At 41.3% G+C, this 23,819-nt stretch overlaps 2 protein-coding genes across 6 annotated transcripts in view; one reads left to right on the top strand and one right to left on the bottom strand.

Moving 5' to 3' along the window:
* Positions 1 to 1,905: 1,905 nt before the first annotated feature.
* On the top strand, positions 1,906 to 3,854 carry c16h19orf85 (chromosome 16 C19orf85 homolog). The gene is made up of 2 exons (XM_030749291.1): positions 1,906 to 2,093; positions 2,529 to 3,854. Exons 1-2 carry the CDS (start codon positions 1,906 to 1,908, stop codon positions 3,754 to 3,756), a joined length of 1,416 nt encoding a protein of 471 aa, XP_030605151.1. The 3' UTR covers positions 3,757 to 3,854.
* Positions 3,855 to 6,198: 2,344 nt separating this feature from the next.
* The window catches only part of myh14 (myosin, heavy chain 14, non-muscle), a 33,349-nt gene continuing 15,728 nt past the window's right edge, over positions 6,199 to 23,819 (bottom strand). For 3 of the 5 annotated variants that reach the window (XM_030749835.1, XM_030749836.1, XM_030749838.1), the window contains 28 exons: positions 23,197 to 23,402; positions 22,974 to 23,095; positions 22,624 to 22,693; positions 22,384 to 22,544; positions 21,505 to 21,613; positions 21,145 to 21,276; positions 20,823 to 21,029; positions 20,569 to 20,706; positions 20,348 to 20,471; positions 18,720 to 18,891; positions 18,420 to 18,632; positions 18,194 to 18,338; positions 17,902 to 18,108; positions 17,677 to 17,781; positions 17,324 to 17,476; positions 15,802 to 16,050; positions 15,604 to 15,717; positions 15,422 to 15,520; positions 15,105 to 15,317; positions 14,848 to 15,009; positions 14,633 to 14,761; positions 14,437 to 14,525; positions 14,216 to 14,339; positions 13,923 to 14,131; positions 12,203 to 12,311; positions 11,504 to 11,676; positions 11,302 to 11,325; positions 6,199 to 10,917 (listed from right to left, as the gene is read on the bottom strand). In XM_030749835.1, the coding sequence (XP_030605695.1) occupies positions 10,728 to 10,917; positions 11,302 to 11,325; positions 11,504 to 11,676; positions 12,203 to 12,311; positions 13,923 to 14,131; positions 14,216 to 14,339; positions 14,437 to 14,525; positions 14,633 to 14,761; positions 14,848 to 15,009; positions 15,105 to 15,317; positions 15,422 to 15,520; positions 15,604 to 15,717; positions 15,802 to 16,050; positions 17,324 to 17,476; positions 17,677 to 17,781; positions 17,902 to 18,108; positions 18,194 to 18,338; positions 18,420 to 18,632; positions 18,720 to 18,891; positions 20,348 to 20,471; positions 20,569 to 20,706; positions 20,823 to 21,029; positions 21,145 to 21,276; positions 21,505 to 21,613; positions 22,384 to 22,544; positions 22,624 to 22,693; positions 22,974 to 23,095; positions 23,197 to 23,402 (4,148 nt within the window). In that variant the 3' untranslated portion in view covers positions 6,199 to 10,727. Of the gene's footprint in view, positions 10,918 to 11,301; positions 11,326 to 11,499; positions 11,677 to 12,202; positions 12,312 to 13,922; positions 14,132 to 14,215; positions 14,340 to 14,436; positions 14,526 to 14,632; positions 14,762 to 14,847; positions 15,010 to 15,104; positions 15,318 to 15,421; positions 15,521 to 15,603; positions 15,718 to 15,801; positions 16,051 to 17,323; positions 17,477 to 17,676; positions 17,782 to 17,901; positions 18,109 to 18,193; positions 18,339 to 18,419; positions 18,633 to 18,719; positions 18,892 to 20,347; positions 20,472 to 20,568; positions 20,707 to 20,822; positions 21,030 to 21,144; positions 21,277 to 21,504; positions 21,614 to 22,383; positions 22,545 to 22,623; positions 22,694 to 22,973; positions 23,096 to 23,196; positions 23,403 to 23,819 lie in introns of those variants that run through there. The other 2 variants (XM_030749837.1, XM_030749840.1) reach the window with 2 other exon arrangements.

Here is a 23,819-nt window from a genome sequence, read left to right as displayed (position 1 = left end):
TGTTTTAAACTTACTTTAAAGAGTTTGTAGTGCAGTAAAAATCATATAATGGCAACATGACTGATGTTTACTTTGATTACTAGGTAATGGATTATATACTAATTTGTAATTAACTGGACATGAATAACGTGAGTTTATTATACTACAGTATATTTTATAACTAACTCTTGACAATACTTTCTTTAACGATGTAACACATTTTGGGGGCAATAGATGTGAAATGTAAACGTGAGATCAGTGGTAAAATGTGACATGATATTTTGATGCAAACTATAATGTTATATTTAGAATCCTCATACACCCGTATCTTTTCCTAAATGTTTCCAACACAAACAGTAGAATTTTAAGCACAGTCTTTTTCTCATATCCTGATCATCTATTTCTCATTTCTTTCTAACGGTTTTCTTAGGTGGTGGAAAGTGACTACATACGCTTACTCAGATATTTTACTTGTAATAGACATAATTTCACAGGGAAGTGTTGCACATTTAACTACCCTACTATTGTTTTATAGATACACTGCAGTTTATCTGAAGGCTTGTTTATTTATTTGTTGTTTGTTTGTTTAAACATTAGGAGATGAGAAAGAAAATTTCCTAAGGGGTGGTAGAGCGGGTTGTCTCCCAATCATAAGTTCAGTGGCACGATCCCTGGCTCCTCCAGGTAGTGAAGGTGGATGAGTTTAAATACCTTTGGTCAACCATCCAAAGCAACAGTGATGAGTGTCGGGGGGATCTGTGACAGAAGGGAGTTACCAGGATTAGAAATGAGTATATCAGAGTAACAGCTCATGTTGAGCAGTTTGAAGTTAGAGAGGCAAGGCTGAGATGATTTGGACATATGCAGAGGAGGGATGGTGGATGTATTGGACAAAGGATTTTGAATATGGAGCTGCCAGGCAGGAGGAAAAAATGAAGACCTCAGAGGAGGTTCGTGGATGTACTGAAGGACGAGATGCCAAGGGTGGGTGTGACAGAGGAGCATACCATGGATAGGGTGAGATGGAGGCAGATGTTCTAATATGGAGAACCTGAAAGGGAGCAGCTGAAAGAAGAAGAAGAAGCAGCAGATAATGCTTTAGTAACTTAAGCATTATCTGGAGTAATGATACATGTTGATATTTTACTTAAGTAAAAATATATTTACTTCTGCAGACACATGAAGGAAGACTCAGTAAACACAAAATGCACCTTTGGATGCCCATTAATAAAGTAAATTCTAGAGGGAGGAGTAACAATAAGAAACACACTGGGAGGACAAACAGATGCAAGGACTAAGGGAAGACACCACTATTTACACACACACACACACACACACACACACACACACACACACACACACACACATACACACACACACACACACACACACACACACACACACACACACACACACACACATGAGAAACACCTCAGTAGCAAGACACAGCTGAAAACAATCCAGACAAGATGACAGGGGGAGTCAAACTAGATGTAAGACAAAGAAGACAACTAGTTATCAAAATAAAACAGGAAATCACACCCAGACTTGTCACATGAAGACACATGGGGGAAGGCTAGGAAAATGACACAAAATAACAAGCCCACAGATCATGACATCATCAGTTTCAGGATTCAGTTCAAAATTACTCTAATTACTGTTACAGCTCCGCCTACATTACAGATATACAGCACCTTTATCACCAGCATCTGTCTGAGGTCCTCTGATCAGGATCTGCTGACTGTTCTCTAAGCTTTAAACTAAAAGGGGACTTTTCTTCTGACTAAACTAAGTGGACAGCATTACTTTAACTTTCTTTATTCACGCAGTTTTTACTCTACTTGAGCGCCTATGTTATCTCCCTGGACTGACTCTCTCAACCTTGGCATGGCATCCTGTACAGTAATAAATGCACATTTCTTAGGCATGCGCCCATCCATCTCTGTGAGTCTTGAGCCTGGGTTGGAGCGAGGGATCCCCTGGGGTCGTGACCTCTACACCTTTGTAACTTCAGCAGCAGGTCACATGATGAGGACCCTGCAGAAACCCAAGAAGAACCGACCATCCAAGCGTCAGGTCAACCACCGTCGCTTCCTGCACAACATGATTCAGAGGTGTGTTGGCCCATCACTTATGCTGACTAATAGTACTCTGTGGGTACTTCAGTCTCCTCACACAGTTCAAAGACATGCAGGTTAGGTTAACTGGGGACTCTAAATTGGCTCTTGGTAGGAATGTGAGCATGGTAAACCTGAATTTAAATAATACATTGGATCACTTTGAATTTTAAAATTTTAATAATGTTAGGACATTAATCTAATTTTCAAAAGATAATCACCTACTGTTAAAAAGGAATAATTTGGGAACAAAATAAAAACTTGCTGCTGAAGAGCTGGGTGTGAACTTGAGGAGTTCATACCAGAGGTAAGCAAGTAGAGCATTTAAAAAAACGAATCAAAAACTATTTGTTTGGGGTAACCTAAGTTAAAAAAAAAAAAAAAACAGATTTCCACTGTTGTCTCAATTCACCTTTTCTTTCTTATCAACAGAAAGTTTGCAGATATAGAAGCAGCAAACCACCGACTAGCATCTGCTCTTTATTTTAAGGAAGAGGACAATGGCGTGTCCTCTCTGTCATCACACAAACCAGACTCGCCTGACCAGCCGGGTAATCCATCTCAAAGTGACTGTCCACAGAATGCAGATACAGATGGCACCTCAAAGTCTAGCAGTGTTTCCTCGACTGACGTACATGAAACTCAGTTAATTGAAAAAAGGAAGCAGAGTGACTCGGGACATCTTTGGAAACATCATCCCAAATCACAGTCCTCCACCTCCACAGCGAACAACCAGAGCAAGAGGAAGCAAGAAAAGGAGAGAAGTTATAAACTGGTGGAAATGAAATCTTTAATCTCCCCAAAAGGTTTGGACTTGAACCATGGGGCAGAGCCATTTTATTCTGACTATTACAATGATGAAATTTATAATGAGAGTCAATCTAAGCCAGCCAACAACCTCCAAGAAGACATTGAGATTCCTACAAATGACTTCATTCAAAATATGGATATCTCCCCCTCCTTCTCCCCAGAGCTATCTCCACTGTCTCTTGACTCTTGTGATTTCTCCGTTCAAATGTTCACAGACCTTTCGGCCTGTACGCAGGCTCAGAAGAGCATCTCTGACTTCCCTGAGGGTCAGCTGACTGACATAATGGAGCTCTTTACTGTTGACAATAAGGATGCAGGTGACTGCACTGACATAGAAGCATATTTTGAAAGTATTTGTGCATGCCAGGGTGATGATGATGTTATATTTGGAGACCAGTCAGATAACTTCACCACGGTGGATGATCTCCACTGTGAAGGTGAGTATAGGTATGAATACGCATATGCAGACCAGGGATTGACCTCAAGCCACTTCCAAGGTAACCAGAGGAGCTCACCGATGCTGAGACAAAGTGCATACACAGAAGAGGAACAATTTAACAACTTTAAACTCTGTCAAAATACAGACATCCCCCAGAACCAGGTCCCCTCCTTCGTCAGCTACTACTACAATGTTGCACAGCTTCAGGTATACCAGTGTTCTCAGGAAGTGAGCACCTGTATGCAGGTTAACTGTGAAAATAACCTACAGTTTACACCATTTGAGGGAGTTGCTCAATCATTCTCTGCCCCACTTAATAGCCCCGAGCACCGTCCCATACCAACACCACCTCAGGAGGATGACTGGCTGTTCACCGACATCCTAAAGGACAGGAAGTCTCCTAGCTACTAGGAACATATGCCTCATGTTCTTAAAGAGGTCATGAATCAGACTCCAAAGTGATACATGAAAAATTCTGAATGAATGCATCTTTGCTTTGTTCAAACTTTAAAGGCCATTCTAAATTTTTGTAACACATCTTAAAATGTAGTTATAATCAACATGTTTATATATATATATATATATATATATATATATATATATATATATATATATATATATATATATATATATTTTTTTTTGCCTTTACCAGATAATTGCCAGCTTGCTAAAAATACAGAAGTTCAGTAATCATGCAATCAAACAGAACAGGTTTGTAATTAACAATATTTGAGAGTAAAACTAAAAGAATGCATTCAAACACGTTTGACTGCAGGTAAAATTAACTTATGAATGTATTTTTTTTTTTGTCTGCAAATCCACAAATTATTACTCAGCAAAGTTTTTGAAATTAATGTACACTCAGCGGTCACTTTATTAGGCACGCCTTGCTAGTACCATTTTGGACCCTTTATGCCTCAGAACTGCCTTCGTTCTTCATGGCATAGATTCAACAAAGTGCTGGAAACCTTCCTCAGGCATTCTGGTCCATAGTGATATGACAATAAAATGCAGTTGCTGCAGATTTGTGTCCAGCACATCCACTGGTAAATCTTCTGTTCCACCACATCCCAAAGGTGCTCTGTTGGATTGAGATCTTGTGACTGTGGAGGCCATTTGAGTGCAGTGAACTCACTGTCATGTTCAAGTAACCAGTTTGAGATGATTTGAGCTTTGTGACATAATGTGCTATCCTGGTCAGCAACAATACTCAGACAGGCTGTGATGTTTCAGTGATGCTCGGTTGTTACTAATGGGCCAAAGTGTGCCAAGAAATTATCTCTCACACATTACACCACCAACAGCCTGACCTTTTAATACAAGGCATTGGATGGATCCATTATTTTCCTGTTGTTTACGCCAAATTCTGACCCTACCATGTGAATGTTGCAGGAGAAAGCTTGACACATCAGACCAGGCAACAATCTTCTGTGTAATTTTGGTGAGCCTGTGTGAACAGTAGCCTCAGTTTCCTGTTTTTAGCTGACGGGAGTGGCACCTGGTGTGGTCTTCTGCTTCAAGGTTTGATGTGTTGTACGTTCAGAGAGATGCTACCTTGGCTGTAACGACTGGTTATTCGACTGGAAGCTGTCTGCTTCAAGGCAAAACTCTCCTCTGGCTTCTGACATCAACAAGCCATTTTCACCCAGACAGCTGCCGCTCACTGGATATTTCCTCATTTTCGGACCGTTCTCTGTAAATACTTACAAATCTGCTTCAAGATTTGTGTTAAGAAGTCAAACCTGTGCACCTAATGAAGTGGCTGATCAGTGCAGATCGCATTTGTTTAAGGATCTGTGATTGTTTTAATGGCTTAGTTTACAGGTAAAATAAAACAATATGAACACCAGTTAAAAAAACAAACATTTTGCTATTCCAAGGATGAATTTTAGATTTCCCCACATCAGCTTTCACTTTAAAAACTAATTAAAACAACTTATTTTACTTGCTATTAAATATTTTTTGAGTGCGGTAGCTTTACTTTTCCTCTGTTTTTTCACACAAACCTATTCTGATGGATTGCATAAGAACATTTGCAGTAGCTCCACACACGGCTGGTCTGATAAACGTTTAAATCTATGAATTTATTTAAATTACAATGAAACTTTAACCTTAAAAATGGGGGCATACAAGTAATAAAGAAATAGTGAAGTATTTGTGACATATTGAAAGTGACATAGAGGATGATTACCATATACTTGAATTCTTCTGGCATTTTCTCTGTAAAGAAATCTGTTTTTTTTTCCTACTGAAAACATATTTCAGATGGTGTCCTTAGCAAGATGCTTCTAAATTATGAAAGCACCAGCCTATGAATTACAAAACATTTGTTTGTTGCAGGTTTCAGATCAAGATCTACTCATATTACCTTTTTCTAAACAGTTATTGGCCTGCAACAAAGGTTTGAACTAGTTATTCCAGTGGAACTGGACTCCCAGAACCCCAAGCCACAAAGGTAACCATATTTTGTAATTATACAGTACTTACCTGAGAGCTTAGTCCAAATTCATTTGTTCAAGAAATGTTTAGCAGTAATTAGATACATGCTGTACATAATTAGTCTAGTTTTCTCCTTTTTATACCAAACTTTAAATATGTGTGTGGCCCATGTTTAACATGTGACAGTGTCAATCTGTGCATTGTTTACAGTGATGAATATGAAACATTAACACGACTGTGATGTCACATATCCCTTATATAAATAAAAAAAAATAGAAACACAAAATTCCTGTTTTCTGTGAGGCGTGTGCATTTTGTTTAGTCTGCATGAGTCTTTAATGTTGCATCAGTGTGTGCGTGTTTGTGTGTGTCTGCATGCCCAACGTGCATAACAAACCACAGAGACACAAAAGCTCAAAACCAACGACATATATTAAAGTTAACCCCGGTCAGATGTTTTATAATTACAGCATCATTAAAAAAAGAGGCTAAAACGATAAAACACATTTTCAAAATGGTTCCACAGTAGCCATAAACAAACACAGAGAAAAATAAAATAACACCTTAGAGAAGCACCGGCCTCGTCTCTTGCTACAGGTAAACAGAGCTCATCTGCCCTCATTCCAGCAGTTCAATCCGTTTGTCGTCAGATTTTGGTCTATTTGATGCGCATTTTTTAATAATAGTTGAGTGAATAGTTCAGCGAGACAGCATCGTGATGTTGCGTCAGCTCATATGTTGGCCTTTTTGAGATAAACCACACTATGACAAAGCAGATATAGTGTACTGACAGTGTCGGTACTGATTTTATCTCTGTAAAGCAGGTAGTGTGTGAAGTGCAGCATTTACACAATATCTTAAAAAAAACACAACTTTAATCAAAACCCTTTGCATATTACTAAAATAAGAGTAACACATACAGAAAATAAAAAATTAAAACTCTTTAATTGGGCGTTAAATATATGTCGTCAGTAGTCTTTCTTGACTCATATTTTAATTTCTTTCTGTCACTAACTGTGAATCATGGCATGGCAAAAAATGCAGAAATATGTGGGGTGACTGCAGAGTAATGCTTATTGTTTTATTTTTGTCAGTGCATCAGAGACATGTTAACTTAACAGTGATGACAACCCTGATCACCGAAAACTACTGTAGTGGTCATGTGTGTAACCAATGATAAACTCCAACAGGATTGTTGATCCTTTTCCATATAGTATAGATAATATAGGCCTATTCAGAATAATAAACACATTCAGAGCAACATTTATGATTTCAGCTATACGATACGGAGCTTCCTTTAGTTCAGATTTTTCGAAGTTAAAGCATCAGTGACATTCGTTCTGCTTTAAAAGAAAATTTGCCTTTGGGGAAATTTGCTTTCATTAGAAGAGCCGTGCCTTCCCCAAGTCTGTTCATTTAATTCAAAACTACAGCCCACAGCTAGTTAGCTTAGCATTAAGGCTGAAAACCTGAAGGTAACAAAACTCACCTACCAGCACATAAAGCTTATAAATTTATATCCAGTTTGTTTAGTGCAAAATTAAAAGTTATGTGACTACATTACTGAAAAAAAAAAACTTCCAGCACTAGAAGCAAGTTCAACATAGCCAGGCTTTCTTTACATACACAGAGGCCCAGAGACCACCCATCAACTGCCTGGCAACCACGGGTCGCTAGGGGAAAAAATGCATTCCTCGCCAGGTTAGCGAGCGGTTGCTGGAGGTTGCTAGCTGTCAAAGAGAGGTCACGAGCAGTTTACTGTACGTGGAAGATGCTGACTTGTCTGCAAACACTCGCCACCTACTTGCCAAGCAGCAGTAAAGACAAGTTGCTGTCTTCCATACAAACTGACCATGGCAGTAGTTTGCATGGAAGTGCAACCTTCCAGCCACCAAAGCAATCTCAAGGTTTTTGGTGCAGCACCCACTGTGCAACCGATTTCACTTGATGACAGCCACCAACTTCCAGTAACCAACTGCCGACCAATTGGGAGAATACACATTTTTCCCTAGCAACAGGCGGTTGCCAGGGCCTGTAACCCATCTGTTAGGCCTGTGTGACTGAGGCCTCAGCTGACATGACAAAACTTAAAACCTACATCAAAGATAAAAGGGGGTGTTTTACGTATCATTTGACTCTCCTTCGGCACAAAATTGATCAATCTGAGCGTGCCTACCCCAATCAGGGCATAAGAATATAAGCAATATGACAGTAAAATGAAACACTGAAAATAAGATGAGAGTAATGCTGCAGAAATTCACTAATCTTGTGATTTGGTCATCAAAAGAACAAGCGAAAAAATTAATACATTAACTCAATTTCATGTATTTCTTGCACCAATCAGTGCTGCTGTTTATTTCTAACATGACGGATGCTCAGTAGATCTCTGAAACTTCAGCTTGACACTCCCACTGTGCAATAAAGCAGATGTGGAAATTACTTCAGCTTCTTGCCAGGTTAAAGTGAAATCAATTTCATTGACTGACAGCTACTCTTGGAGGCAAATATTATAGAAATGTAAACGATCGACCTTCTCATTTGTGCTGTAGCAGCTGAAATTCTAGCAGTGAAAAACAGACTCAGCAACCAAATATAAAACATTTATATTCTCTGCATCACCAAGTGCTGCTGTAATGTTACAGCTGGGCTTCATTCAGTAGTTTTAGTAAGGTAGGGCTTAACAGGATGCATATAGTAGAGAATCTATATTGCACTTAAAGCACATGGTAAATAAAAGAAGCAGTGAAAACGTGGCACCTTCCATCTGATTTTAAACTCTCAACACAACCTGCTCCTGACTAGATTCAGTGTAAGTTACCATGTTGCACCACATCATAGAGAGGCTGGTAGGTTTACTTTGCTACCGTTAGATATAGCCAGGCTAAATGATTCCCATTTCCTATTTGTTAAGCTAACGGGCTGTAGCATTATAATTTATACAAAGAGACTGATATTAACCACAGCAAGAAAGAAATTTTCCCAAAAGGTTGAACTGTTTCTTTAGGCAGCACCTGCCAGTGAGTTAAGACACCACCCTTTGCATTAACCTCAATGGACAGACTAAAAGTTGTGACAGGCATACCAGTGCAGCTGGAGGTCATAAACAAAACTATATAAAAACTTTAAAAAAAGACTGTCTTTTAAAAAGAGAAGATATGAAAATGGAGACAGTCTGACGAAAAATGGTTAAAAGCGGGCTTCACAGCAGGGTCACCACAGAACATGTGTGAGATAATGTCATTTTGAGCTTACAGCGAGGGTAAAAAAGAAAAGCAACTTTTTTTCTATTTCCCATTTGCTCCATAAAAGTTCATTCCTCTTTGCTTCCATTGTATTTTTTTTTAAATCTAACACTACTAGTCAATGAAAATGCTTTGAGCCTGACGCTCAGTTATTCTACAATCTTCTACACAGGAACTGCGAGCAGAGGTTGACTTTATTCTACTCAAGATATGGTAGAAAACCCAAGCAGCCTCTACTCCCGTCATCTACGTTATTCTACAGCTACTCTACGTTTACTACAAATTTATGTCCCTTTTCTCATCCATACGCCCACCATTTGGTTAAACAGAAAAGCTTTGTTTGATTAATAATTTACACAGTTATCCAGTAAAATCAACCTTACAGTGTACAAGATGCATGTCAAAATAAAATGTAATGCCTTTATCAGTCTAAAACAAGAAAATAAGACCATTTGTTCTGCTTTGGATAAAAAGATGAATGAATACAGTCCTCCACAGGTTGTTTCAAGTTATGTTGCCATCATAGACAATCCATAAATGTGTATCTCTTTTTCTTCTTCTTCTTCTTTTTTTTTTTTACACCAACAATAACGTTAACCAGAGAGGTCTTCCATGCAAATTCACCTCTGAGACCCGATGCTGGGACGCTGACAGAAACAAGTCTTAGCTGTCCTTTAAGTAACCCGGTTCAGCCTGACATCAGAGCCAGCATGAGCAGGAATATTCAGACTAACATGCCCCCCACCCCCACCCCCCACAAGACAGAAAACAAGCAGTGATCAATAACTTAAGTTCATATTTGATATAAATTATACAAATTCAAAATTTCTGATACAATATGTTAAGACTTTAAGTTAAAGAAACTATCTAATACTATCTACCGTATGGCCTAACAACATACTGTTTCTAACCTATAGAAAAGAGCCGATCGTTCAATGCAGCGTGTCTGCATTTGACTGCTTTCAGCGCTTTGCGTCACTGTAATTGTGACGAGTGATATGAAAATGATGTAATGCATCCCAGTTTCCTATCATTACCTAATATCAGTTACAAATTAAGATTTCTGTTAGGCTAACTTAGAAAAAGCGCACCACTGTGTTTAGATTGTAACTATAATTTTCTTTTTTTGCCAAATTATTCCAAGTTTAAAAAGTTAACTCACACGCATGCTGAAGGTGAATCCTCTGCTCCATGTGTGTGCTTGACTGCGCTTGTCGGTTATTTCGTGTCAATATAGATTGTCATAACACTGCTCATCTTCCAGCAGCCCTGATCCATGTATTCAATCCACATCAAATATTTTGAAGTAACTCCTAATGTAAAACTTATTTTTTACTGCTTAATAAGCAGCTTTAGTTTATTTATGAGAAGTGCGTTACAGAGGTGGTAATGTAGAAACTTCAAGTCTTTGTTGTTTTATAAAATTAAATCAATTCCAGTTGACTCTTTGTAAAATTTCATTTTGTACACATTTTCTGTACTTGTTGAGAAAAAAAACGAGGCAAAAGCTTACAGAGCGTCACTATATCAGGGAAGCTGCTTTATATACCTGCCTGATATTTATCCTATATGGCATTTAATTTAAAACTAGTGTGTTGTGTGAGTGCCCACTCCATCACCCCCCGAGCAGCTGAGGCTTTGAGAGGCTGATGCTTGTGTGTGCGTGTGTGTTATGTATGTAACCAACTGGATGCGTGTGTGTCACTCTGTGTTGTTGACACTGTATGGTGGTGGAGGGTCCAGGCTGTGTTCTGAGGATGGAGTCGGGGTTCCTGGGAGTCCAGAGGAGGGAGTCGGCGAGGCAGGGGGCTCTTCTGAATCGGAGTTCTCTAATGAAAGGTCATCAACCAACGCTCTGCGTCCACGCATCGACAGAGGCAGCGCAGCACGCCTAAACAAAAAGAAAGCAGGAGTTAAAGTACATGATTTCATCATTCTTCAGTTGCTTAACTGTTTGGTTTATCAAATGCCAGAAAAAAAGAGCTTAGAGTGACATCTTCAGGTTACTTAATGCCACTGTAAAGAGCATCCTATTTTACCCCCAAACACATAAATGTTTAAATATGCTACAGATGGGCAAAAAATATGAGCAAACTATCCATCACACGTGCAGCGTATGTACTGCTCATGTGCGTAAAGCCTCCAGCTTTCCATCCACAGACAAAAACATAAACACATACATACACACACACACACACACACACACACACACACACAAAACAACAGACAAACAAACAAGAACAAGAAATAATAATTAAAAAAAACAATGACCTACGTATCTGGTCTCCATTCAGGGATGCTGAGTTTCGCAGACAGATGGGTAATGTGTCAGTGTTACATGGACAAAAATGGATGCAACAAAAGAGCAAAGTAAAACAAATCATAACAAGTTAATGTGGTGTTAAAAAAATGACAAAAACAACAATAAATGAAGCCACAGAAAATACGTGCACAGGCACACAGACATTCCCACTTACCTGAGCTGGTTGCGGAGGGAGGCGATTTCTCGTGTCATGGTCTGACTGCTGTCGGTGAGCTCCTCGAGCTCCCTCTGCAGCTTCCTCTTCTGGGCACTGGACCGAGAGTTCTCCTCCTCCACCTCCTCCAGCTGTCTCTTCAGCTGCTTCAGCCTGCCCATTGACTTATCCAGCTGCAGGTGAAGAGGAGGGAGGAGGAAGAGGAGGGATAGGACAGAGTGCAGTACAGAGGTCGAATTGAGACACAAGATTGCAGGAAAGAGGGGAACAAGAAGAAGGAGAAGGGACAGATATTGAAAAGGAGAGATTAGTCTGAGAACAGGAGGACTGATGGGGATCAGGAGTCAGATTAAACCTGGCAGATTATTGCCGATGATGTTTTAGGAGGAGAGTCGGTGTCTCTGCTGTGGTTGAGGGATTTATATTTTGGGGTGGAACATGTTCTAACTTCCCAATGAACACACAGATGCCAATGCAGGATTAGGATTAGTCTGGACTGAGCTGGATAAATCACTCATTTTAGGATGATTTTTCAACACACTCTGTGCCCTCGGACACAATTAAAACAGCAAGCTTAGCTGACCTGATACCCATTAAATGATTATTTAATGCCCTGTTGCTGACCATGCTATTCTGAGTGTACTTAGACAAATGTGGTTGACCTGCATGGTGCGGTCAGGGTAATGTTAATTATCTCACCTGCTCTCTGTACTGATCTGCATGTCTCCTCTCATCTTCTGCCTGCATCATCACCTCCTTCAGCTTCTTTTCTGTCTTCCGCACCAGTTTGTTGGCAATTGCTCGCTCCCTGTGGGACAGAAGGGGTCATTACAATCAATGATGACTTCTTTCCTGACACATTTGATGATTCAAAATCTGCTTGGCAGTAATCGCTTAATCTATATTTAAAACTCCTATACACCTCATGTTCTAAGACCAGCCTTAACCTTTTTGTTTATGATCATGGCAAGGTTTTCATATGCCATCTCATTATTAAAATGTTACCTATGTTCACATACCACTTTATTAGGTACACCTGTTCAACTGCTCCTTAATGCAACTATCTATTCAGCCAATCACATGACAGAAGCTCAATGCATTTAGGCATGTAGACATGGTCGAGATGACCTGCTGAAGTTCAAACTGAGCATCAGAATGGGGAAGAAAGGTGATTTAAGTGACTTTGAATGTGGCATGGTTGTTGGTGTCAGACAGCTGGTCTGAGTATTTCAGAAACTGCTGATCTGCTGGGATTTCCCCACATAACCATTTTTAGGGTTTACAGAGAATGGTCTGAAAAATAGAAAATGTCCAGTGAGCGGCAGTTCTCTGGGTGAAAATGTCTTATTGATGCCAGAGGTCATCGCACAACACACCTTGAGGCAGATGGGTTTTTAGCAGCAGAAGACCACACCAGGTGTCACTCCTATCAGCTAAGAACAGGAAACTGAGGTTTCAATTCACACAGACTCACCAAAATCGGATAAATGATTTCTCCTACGACATTCAGATGTTACGGTCAGAATTTGGTGTAAAAACACAAAAGCATGGAAAGCATCCTGCCTTGTATTAACAGGTCAGGTTGTTGGTGGTATAATGGTGTGAGAGATATTTTCATGGCTCACAAAGCTGAAATCATCTCAAACCAGTTTCCTGGACAGTGAGTTCACTGTACTCAAAAGGCCAAATGGTGGAACTGGAGATTCACGTCATGGATGTGCAGCGGACAAATCTGCAGCATGTGATGCTATCATGTCAAACTGGACCAGCATCTCAGAGAAATGTTTCCAGCACCTTGTTGATACAAAGAATTAAGGCAGTTCTGAAGGAAATAGGGAATGAAAGCTGATACTAGCAAGGCGTCCAGTGATTGTGTATACAGTTTTATGCATATTAAGCTCTGTTTTAATGAATTAATGAATTTAGAAAGGACCCAGTATTAGATACAACAATCAAATTTACTTTAAAATCCTTGGTGTTATGTATGAAATAAGAAACAGCATTAAAAAAATTAAACCAACAATAAAGAGCCAAAAACTGCAGTTCATCAAATGGCCACTTGGGGCTGGCTCCAAAAGCAAGTCCCTAGGACAAAACTTTACAGCTGAAATAAACATAATTACAGTCTGGTTAACAAACAGCTTAATATAAATTATGGATGCTAGCTAATCAAGACTAGCATTAGTTAACAACTCCCCAGCTCTACCCTGTAGTCCAAACATGCCTGGCTGGAAAATAAAAAAAAAAAAAAAAAAAAAAAAGGACAAAATGCTAAATTCTAGACAAGCCAGAGTGGCTTTTTCCATCTTTTATGTACAGTTTGTGTTCTAAAGCAATTTACTGTGTGAATTCTTTTTTAGCAGGTCAGAGCTTTGTGAAGTGGAAGATATTTGTACTAATGCATGTGTGTTTCTCATACTGTCTCTCTTGTTCCAGCTGTTCCTCCATCGACTCAATTTTTGCCTCCAGGGCGGCGACACTCATCCTATGTTTTCCCCTTACTGCCCCCTCCATCTCCCCCAGGCGGGCCTTCAGTTCCTTGTTCTGCTTCTCCATCTGCTCTCGAGTCGCGTCTGCTTTCTGGGCCAAAGTCCTCTCTCCCTGCAGCTGAACAGTCAGAGTCTCCACCTGCAGCACAAGCAGCGCAGTTGATGAGTGTGTGTGCTGACATATTTAAAGTGTGTGACTAATACATTTGTGGAGAGAACATACCTGCAAAGCTGTCTTCCTTAGTCTCTCTGTCAGCAGTTCAGAGTTAGTCTGCTCTTCTTCCAGCTCCTCTTCCAGCTGAGTGACTCGCGCCTCCAGCCTCCGCTTCTCTTCACTCAGCGCATTCCTAGACAAACACAATCTCAGCAACAACACCACAGGTGCACATACTAACCAACACCATTTAGATCAACAAAATGCATCAGAAGTAAAGTCATACTAACTTTCCAGTACTGCTGCTGACCATCTCGTCTGAAATTTCGTCTCTCTCCTGCTGAGCCTGTCGCTTCTGCCTCTCTGATACAGCAAGCTCCTGCATTAAGAAGTACATGCAGACAGAAAAGTCAGGAAAACAAAAAGACTGCAAGATATTTTAATATTTCTATGGGATAACTTATGCACAGACATAAACACACATACCTCTGTAAGATGCAGGACCTCTGCTTCCAGTGTCTGTATTTTCTTCTCGCTGTCTTTTGATTGGGAGATCACGTCATCTCGAGTCAACTTTGTCTCATCTAGCTCACGCAGAACCTCCTTCATTTGACCCTGATAATGATATTTTTAAATTAAGTACACTGAAGTTTCCAGAAAACAGATGGTTACAAGGGTGTGTGGGTAGACGTCTGTTTTACCTGCAGCCTTCGAAGCTGCTTCATAGCCTCCTCTTTGCCACGGTTGGCTGTCTCCACCTGGGCCTCAGCTTCCTGCAGTTCTGCTTCCAGCTGCTTCTTGGATGACACAGACTGAGACCGCTGACTCCTCTCCTCCTCCAACTGGATCTCTAACTCTCTCACCTGGGATAGAAAGAAGAACATAAACAATCTAATTAACTTGGACAAAAAGTAGAAGTCACACCAGGGGCACCAGTGTTTTTCTCTGTCATTCCTACCTGTTTGCTGAGGGCCCTCCTCTTCTCCTCTCCCTTCTCTTCGCTGGTGCTGATTTCCCTCTCAAACTGAGCCTTAAGTGCCTGCAGGGTGACCTCCAGCCTCAGTCTTGAATTCTCTGCCTCCGCCAGCTCCTCCTCCAGCTCCTGTGTCTGAACGCGCAGGTTCTGGGCTTCAGTTTCTAAGGTCCTCCGTGTCCGCTCCAGCTCATGGACCTGACGCACATAAGACAGGGTGACTCATCAAGGACTGAGACAGAATAATAATAAAAAGTAAATAAATAAATTTAAAAAAAGAGTTCCAAGGTTTAGATTCTTACATTTTTGCCCACATCGTCCTGCTGGTTTACCAGCTGCTCCATTTCCAGACGGAGCTGCTTGTTGGCCCTCTCTAGCTCTTCTTTTTGGTCCTGAGCCTCCTACACACAGAAAGACAGACAATTTACTGTCACAAATGCAGATCCATGAAAAAACATTATGCGCTGTCTATCAGATTATTTACCTGCAGGGCTCGGGTCAGGGCTAGATATCTTGTTTCCTTTTCTCTGCTGTCTGCTTCTGCTCTGTCCCTCTCTTCTGCTAGCCGAGCACTCACTGACTTCTCCTCTGCCAGGCACTGATGGGGTCAAGGACACAATGTTACTTCACATAAAGATGTCTGTAACCTCTATGTGTACATGAAAAGTGGTGAGTTTCCAACCTGGTCAAATTTCTTCTGCCTTTTTTCAAGGGCCGTGCAGTTCTGCCTCTCTCTCTGCAGGGCAATTGTCATGTCCTCTATTTCCTCCCTCAGTCGCTCCCGCTGCCTCTCCACTCTTTCTTTCTCCTCCTCCTTCTGTCGCTCTCTTTGAACAGCGTTGTCCAGCTCTCTCTGGAGCTTCCTGCGCATCTCATCTCCAGCTTCCACGGCAGTGTTCACCTCCTCTGACTGCTTACGAAGCTCTCCCAGCTGTAAAATTAAAGCAGACGTGGGGTTTATACTTAAGTCATCAGAGGTGGGAAGTAATAAAGTACAAATATTTTGTTACTGTACTTAAGTAGAATTTTTCAGGTATCTGTACATTACATTTTTCTGTCAACAGTGTTTTTGGTAAAAAAAAAAAAAAAAAGACCGTAAAGGGAATAACGTGTCATAGCAGGTAATTTCAAACGCAACATTTCTAGCAGCTGGACAAATATCAATAAACACACAAACTGTGCAGTTTTTCACACAGCATGTCTGCTAGCTAAAGGTCCAGCTGATGTATTTCCCAAGGACAGAAAAGAATGAGCGGTAACTTCACTCAGACATGGAGATAGATGTAAGACAGGTAAAGGTAAGGACTGCTCAGAAACATTTGATAAACTGGAAATTTAAAGCTTAAATCGAATGTCCTAATTTTTTAAATCAGACACTGGATCTGTAAATGATGTGAAATTATGTATTTTCATGAAGTATTCTGCAAAATGTTATTCAAAGGTTGCATGAAAATACTGCAGTTTAGTGCGTGACAAACAGCTTAGCTTGTCGTTTGTGGTAAAGCTCTGGTACACAGTGGCTGTGGTGTTCATGGTCAGAGTTGGGTTACATCAAGTGCAGCACTTGATGATGCTTAGATTCATTCACTGAATTCAACCTTTATACCAACTTTATACTGTGCACTATAAAGACAATCTAAACAATATGAACAGTATATACTGTCAGTGTAGGGGATGGAAACCAGCCAACATAGTGTGTGAAATAGTGGGTTACATCTTCACTTGTGTAAATCCACAAAGAGCAGCACAGGTCAGCTGATCACAGCCTGTACACAAAGAAAATCTACTGGAGCTCACATTAGAAATTATTGTGAGCTGTGGTTCTGTTCCCAATGCTGAGGCACTACAGCCGATCTAAGGGTTACCCCACCTCTCACTTTAACCCCTGACTGAACTCATTTTTGTGTTTAGATGTTAAAGCAGAGTCACCCGCAACAATATAGGCAACAGAAATTCTCTTTCTTTTTGTCTGCTCATGTTCTACATAACAGCGTTAAAGCTGAGGACATTCATGACAATTATAATTTAGAAAGTACAGAATGTCTGTACTTTTGCCACCTCTGGAAGTCATCTGTCTTAAGTCTAGCTTGAAATGTTCAATTAATTGGAAAGCACTTCTGCCATTTTATGGAAAATATTAACTGTTATCTTTCTAAAGGAGATAAAGCAGCAGTTGAAGAGCTGAACAAAGTCCTCTGATTTACCTGCTGGCTGTGAGTTTGGATCTGTCGGCTCAGCTCTTTGGCTCTTTCCTCCTCCTCCTCGAGTCTTTCCATCAGTCCATTCTTCTCCTCCTCCAGTGCCCGCACTCTTGAGGCCAGAGCCATCTTCTGGCGGGTTTCATCCTGCAGCAGCTCCTAAAAGGGAAGAAAGATGGTGTATATAAGGTTGTTTTTGAGTCAGCACTGGATCAAATTCTTTTAATTTCCTACAATGCAAGGAGAAGATTTTCTTTTGAACTGTCACTTTTCTTTCAAAATAGGAGAAGTCTGTAGCTCAAAAGTCAAAGGTTAATGCCAAATCAGACCCCACCCTGGTGTCTGTGTGCATTTGTTACCCTTGCATCATGCAGCTGGCTCTCCAGGCTACTGATTTCTTTAGTGAGCCGAAGAGATTTGGAGTCAGCGGAGGACAAATTGCCAGAGAGGGACTCAATCTCACACTAAAAGAGACACATTAGGTTAAATTCATCAACAGAACAAAAACTGAACATTTCTTTACTGAAGCACCTAAAAACCTTAAGCTTAAGCTTTAATATCAGTGAGCTTGTATTCATTTACACCTGCAGCTTGTGCATTCGCTCCTCCCTGTCCTCCCTCTCTCTGTCAGCCTGACCCAGGCGGGCGCTCAGTTCCTGCAGCTGGTTCTCGGCCCTCTTACGACCCCTCTCGCTCTCTGTGCGGCTTGCTTGGAGGCTTTTGAGCTCAGAAGTCAAATTCTGCCTCTCCTCCTCCAGCGTCACCTTGGCCTTCTCAAGGGACTGTCGTGCCTACAGCAGAGCATGAGTGACACGCGATGAGAGACTGCGCATGTTTCTGTGCATGCGCTTTTGTATTTTTCTGTCTTTTACATACTCTCTTGCTGTTGTCCAGCTGCTCTTGGAGATTGTCTAAGGCAGCGCTGTGTTTAACTCTGAGTTCTGAAAGCTGGACCTCATGCCGGCGAGTCTCATCTTCAACACATCGCTGAAGGTCACTTAACTCTGCTTCCCGACGAGACCTGTGTAGACATGAGGAGGGTGAGTCCTGGTCGGACAACAAAAACACAAAATGTAAACTTTTTTCTATCCTCATCATGTACCTTAGCTCCTGTTGTGCAGCTGTGCTGTCCAGAGTGTCCTCTAGCTCAGTTCTCAAAGCTTCCAGCTCCTCACTCAGGTCTCGCCTCTGTTTCTCTGCTCTTTCCCTCATCCCTCGTTCATTCTCTACTTCCTCCTTCAGCTCTGACACCTGGGACAAGGCCTCTCTCAGCGCCCTTTGAGCTTCAGCACGGCGTGCACCTTCTTCCTCCAACCTGACAGAATGACAACAAAAACTCAAAAATTAATTGAAGGCTTTTATTTCAGGTACTCTTTCTCTTATATTTTCCCCTGTGTCTCACCGGCCCTGCAGGGTGGTGATTTCTTTCTCCTTTTGGCCCAGACTGCCTCTCAGCTCAGAGGACAGCATTCCCAGGTCTGACAGCTGCTCCTGAGCCTCCAGAGCATCGCTCTCCATCCTCCTCTTCCACTTCTCCTGTTCTAAGCGACCCTGCTCTTCACGCTTCAGACGCTCTGCACACGGTGATGAGGAAAATTACAAATCATAGATTGTAAACAGTAAAATTATTAAAGTTGTAAATCAGGAAAACATAGTGAGTCGCCTACTGAGGAGTTATTACCTTGCCCAACGATATGTGGAGAGGTTATGTTGATAACTCGGAAAATTATGAGTGGATTTTGATGAAAATTTCTGAAGCTGTTATTCACTCTAAGTCCTGCATTTCCTCATCCATCCACCAGATGTCGCTGGACTCCTCATATGCCACACTTCCTCACCTGTTTATAGTTTTTTAATTAGTACCTGTATATATACAGGTACTACCAACTCTAGTAAACATCTTATGTTGCAGTAAACTAACTTAAAGCTTTCCTGCCTGCCCATTCAGTGCTCTCATTACACAAACCCTGACACTGCAATAAAAAAAAAAAAATCAAACCCCGGACAACTCCACTCATTAAGAGGGCACAAGTTGTGACTATTCTGTTAAATTTTCAGGTGTTTTTGGAATTTGGGATTAGACAGTTCAAATTCATATTGATTGACTCTGATTGGTTAAGTAGCTGATTGGGCTTAAGAGAGAGAAAGCCAGTGCAGCTATAAGGTGACTGAACAGAGGGAAGTACGACAAAACATAGCAGTGAGTGACAGAAATAAATTATTTTCTCAGCGGTTACACTGTAGAGCACAAATAAACACAACAACACCTCCGCGCAACCCTCTGGGAAGGTGTTGCATTGCCAGATGTGGTGTGAATGTAACTGAGGAGCAGGCTGCATCTTCAGCAGACCTGATGCGCGTAAACACAGCTGTCAATAGATCAGTGAACTAATTCATCTAATCTTTCTGAACAAACAGCAGATTGAAGGAATCTTTTAGTCGCCTGAAAAATGTTTCCATGTGCAAAAGTTCTGGGTATTTTAGGAGGAAATGCAACTATTAAAGATATTTTAAATGGACATATATACTTAAAAACAAGTCTTCAGCATGTTGTCTTCAATCTAAATACAAATGGAGCTGTTGATTTTGATGCCATCACATCATATAAAGGAGAAAATGCAGAGGAAAGGAATATTTTCACATTGACTTTAAAAGTCCAGATTTAGTTCAATTTACATTTATTTATTATTTATTTAATCAGCTGAATTATAGTTAAAGTTCATCTGTGTGTCTCTCCATCTGCCTGTCTATCTATGTCTTACTGTATGTGTTGTGTCTCTATAGCAGAGGCACGTGATGGATGAGAGGAGAGTATTGCTCAAGGGACTACAGCATCCATTCCTGGTGGGACTCCACTTCTTTTTCCAGACACCAAACACACTCTACTTTGTCGTGGACTATGTCAGTGCAGGGGAGATGCGCGTATGAGATTAAAATTTTGAACATGTCCTGGATTTCAAGCAGCCTCAATGAATGAATAAAATCTCACCTTACTGTGATTACTTGTCAAAATGTGTTTAGCACAGTTACCTTCTAAGTCAGCAATGACAGCTTCTTGTTTATTCTTGAGTTTGTTCAGACTTTTTGTCTTCTCCTCTTCCTCAGTGAGCTGGTCAGTGACCTCATTTAGACGGTCCTCCAGCTGTTTCTTTTCCTGCTCAGAGAGAAACAATAATGAGTAAAACATTTTTTTTTTAATATTATTAACCGTGCTATTTTCTTAGCTTGATGGAATTTAATGCGATGCCCACCTTGCTGAGCCGGTCTCTTTGCTCCACCGCAGTTGCCAGGTCTGTCTCCAGACTCTTTACTTTGGTCTCCAGGGTAACCTTCTCCAGCAGGAGGCGCTGTCTGGCACTTTCCTCCTCCTCTAACTGCTCCTCGAGGTCCTGACAAAAACAGAGAAAGCAATGTCAAGTCAAATTTGTTTTAAATGTTAATTCACAAACATTCTTCCATAGGTCTGACAGAAAAAACAAACAAACAACAACAACAACTTTATAACCTGTATATTCTGCTGCATTCTCTTCTTCTCATTGGTCAGCTGCACATTCCTCTCCTCCTCTTCCTCCAATCGAGTCTCCAGCTCGCCCAGCACCTCCTCCAGCTCCTGTTTGCGACTGGCTAACCTGGCCCTCATCTCCTCTGCCTCCGCAAACAACTCTGCCTCTGCCTGCAGCTGGTCAGCCAGCACTGCCTTTTCCTCCACCAGCTACAATGTGACAGAAATGGAGGAGGGGTGATGAGTGTGGCTCTGATTCACAGGAAGAGAGGCAAAGACCGAACTGTGGTGGACAGGCAGCACAATGAGGATTAGGTTTGTTTACCTGAGCGTGCTTCTTGTCCAGCTCTGTGTAGTCCTGCTCTGCTCTGCTGAGTTTTTCTTTGGCCTTTAGGAGCGCTGTTTCCCGGGCCTGGATCTCCTCATCCTGCCGGGTCACCTGCAGCAAGGGCTTCACCTGTTGGTACAAAAAAAAGGGGCCAGGGGTCAATGTGAAGAATATCCTACCTTACAAGCAGGAGCATTAAAATTTCATGAATTGCCTTGATTTTATTTTCCACTTGCTTTTCAACTACTATACTGCCTTGACTTTAGTTATATATTATGTTCAGTGTGAGCTGCACCTATTTATCAAAGATGCCTACATGGCATGTTTCATGTCTATGTTGAGATGTTTGCATAGCACCTTAGTAAACAGTCGCCACCACTGCCAGTTCCTGAGTTTGAGGTAAGCAGCACAGTTCCTCTGCATCACCCTCAGAGCACTAAGCTGCTGCTGCTTCTTCAGAAAGGCTCTGAGATTTAAAAAAAACAAACACAATGCATCAATGAAAACCACATTTCTATAATGACTGAAAAGGATTCAAAGTTGAACAGTGTACCTCTAGACTCAGACTAAGGTATTAACATGTAGCGTAGTCACCTGAGAAGGTACTGAAAACTTTTAACATCAAGTAAAATGTGTTTGCTGCAGCAGAAAATAACATCAGCAGGCATTTGACAGCGTTAATCAACGGCTCTCTATTATTGGTGCTGAGTTCTGGAGCACAGGACTACTTTTTCACCTGTTCTCCACCACACCTTCCTAATATTTACTTAAATCCACTATTCAAATGTACCTGAGGCCAGATTAATCAAATGATACATAAAAGTGAATAGATTTATTTTCCCCATTTATTCTCCAGTGTAAACATGTAACCATAATTGATCATGTTCTTCAGGCTTTGCCAAATACCTTTCAAAACTGCTGCAATTCCCGAGTCACTGATAGGCACTGACAAATTGTTAAATATTAATGCTCCTCTAAGAGTGAAATACAAAACTTCCAACGTCACAGCAGTGAGCGTTGCAGAGAAACCTCACCTGTATTACATGTTTATCTTCCTCCATCCCTTTTACCCCCAGCAGCAAAAAAGTGCCTGTTAAACTGACCAGTAACTAACCAGCAACATCAAACCAATTTCTGTTTATTTTTCCATTTATATCTTATATTGAATTTATAAATTAAAGACATCAAAAAGTCATGACGTGCCTGTAGAGATTATCTATTAGTGATTAGTCTTACTTCCGTGCGAGAAAGCCTCTGGCAGCGCTCTGGAAGCGTATGATGGTATCTGTTATCTTCAGGTCTCTCTCTTCTTCCAGGTGAGCCAGGACTCCAGCTCTGAAGAAGACTTTACTCTGACCCACCCTAAACAGGTTTTTATCCAGCTCTAAAGCATTGATCTAAACAAGGAGGCGAGTTGGTCAAGCTAATATCTGAACAACATGAACACGAGGTTTTAGCTGCTTAAAAGTTACTTACCATGAGTTCTGATGCCTGTTTGCCGTCCATGAAGGTGCGAGGGATGGCATTAGGAGTTAGGATCTCATATCTGAAAGACAAATTGATCTTTTTGTAAGTGTTTGATTGAGGATGGGCAGAACGTCAGTGGCAGGCACCGCAGATGGTGCTTAAAGCAGCATATAGTGTGTGTGTGTGTGTGTGTGTGTGTGTGTGTGTGTGTGTGTGTGTGTGTGTGTGTGTGTGTGTGTGTGTGAGAGAGAGAGAGCGAGAGCGAGAGCGAGAGAGAGAGAGAGAGCGAGAGAGAGAGAGAGAGAGAGAGAGAGAGACAACCTCTTCAGTAAAAACAAAAATCAATCACAAGCACATACCGCTGTCTAAACTCCTGGAATGGGATGCGGTTCGGGAATCCTTGTCTGCAGATCCGGATCCCCTCCAAAACACCATTACATCTCAGTTGATCTAAAACCAGGTGGGGCGACAGCTTACCGGCCTGAAGAAAAGACAGAAAGGAAGGAAGCAACTGAGTAAAAAGAATCAGCAGAAAAAAAGGCTCACATCTCTTCTCCCCCTCATCCTGACCCCCTGGCTCACCCTCTTCTCGTGGTTGGGGATAATGCAGCGCAGGAAGTTGGGGTTGGTGTTCCTCAGCGTGGCCATCAGCTTTGTAAGAGACTCCTTATAGAGCTGACCAACAGTCCTAAACATTCCTTTCTTTGTCTTCAGTCCTGCTGCTCCGAATGTGACCGGCCCGCTGCTCTCTCCTGACGACACCTGGTCCAGACCCACAATCCTGTCCACTGGATGGAAACAGAGATAAGGGTCTCACTTTTGGCAGCAATTATCAATGAGCTAAAGTTTAAAAAAAAAAAAAGATGATTTGGCATTTCATGTCTGGGTGAACAGGTTAATGTCATGACATAATGACTTCACACCTGGCTTCACATCTGCTATCAAGGCTCTGGACAAAGACTGATATTAGATGGATTTTGGCCTCCATTAGTTTTAAAACCATAACATCTATTTGCACAGGCAGTATAAGACACACACACACACACACACACACACACACACACACACACACACACACACACACACACACACACACACACACACACACACACAGGTGTAGTACAATGTGCGTGTTTTACAGGTAACGTTTTTCAAGTTCAGCCTGTTAACTTTGGACATGTCTACACATGCACAGCTGCAACTCT

Source organism: Archocentrus centrarchus, chromosome 16 (genome assembly GCF_007364275.1).
Source record: "Archocentrus centrarchus isolate MPI-CPG fArcCen1 chromosome 16, fArcCen1, whole genome shotgun sequence".
Classification (NCBI taxonomy): Eukaryota; Metazoa; Chordata; class Actinopteri; order Cichliformes; family Cichlidae; genus Archocentrus; species Archocentrus centrarchus.
Note: the sequence above shows the minus strand (reverse complement) of the source record. Positions and strands in the feature narration are given on the sequence as shown.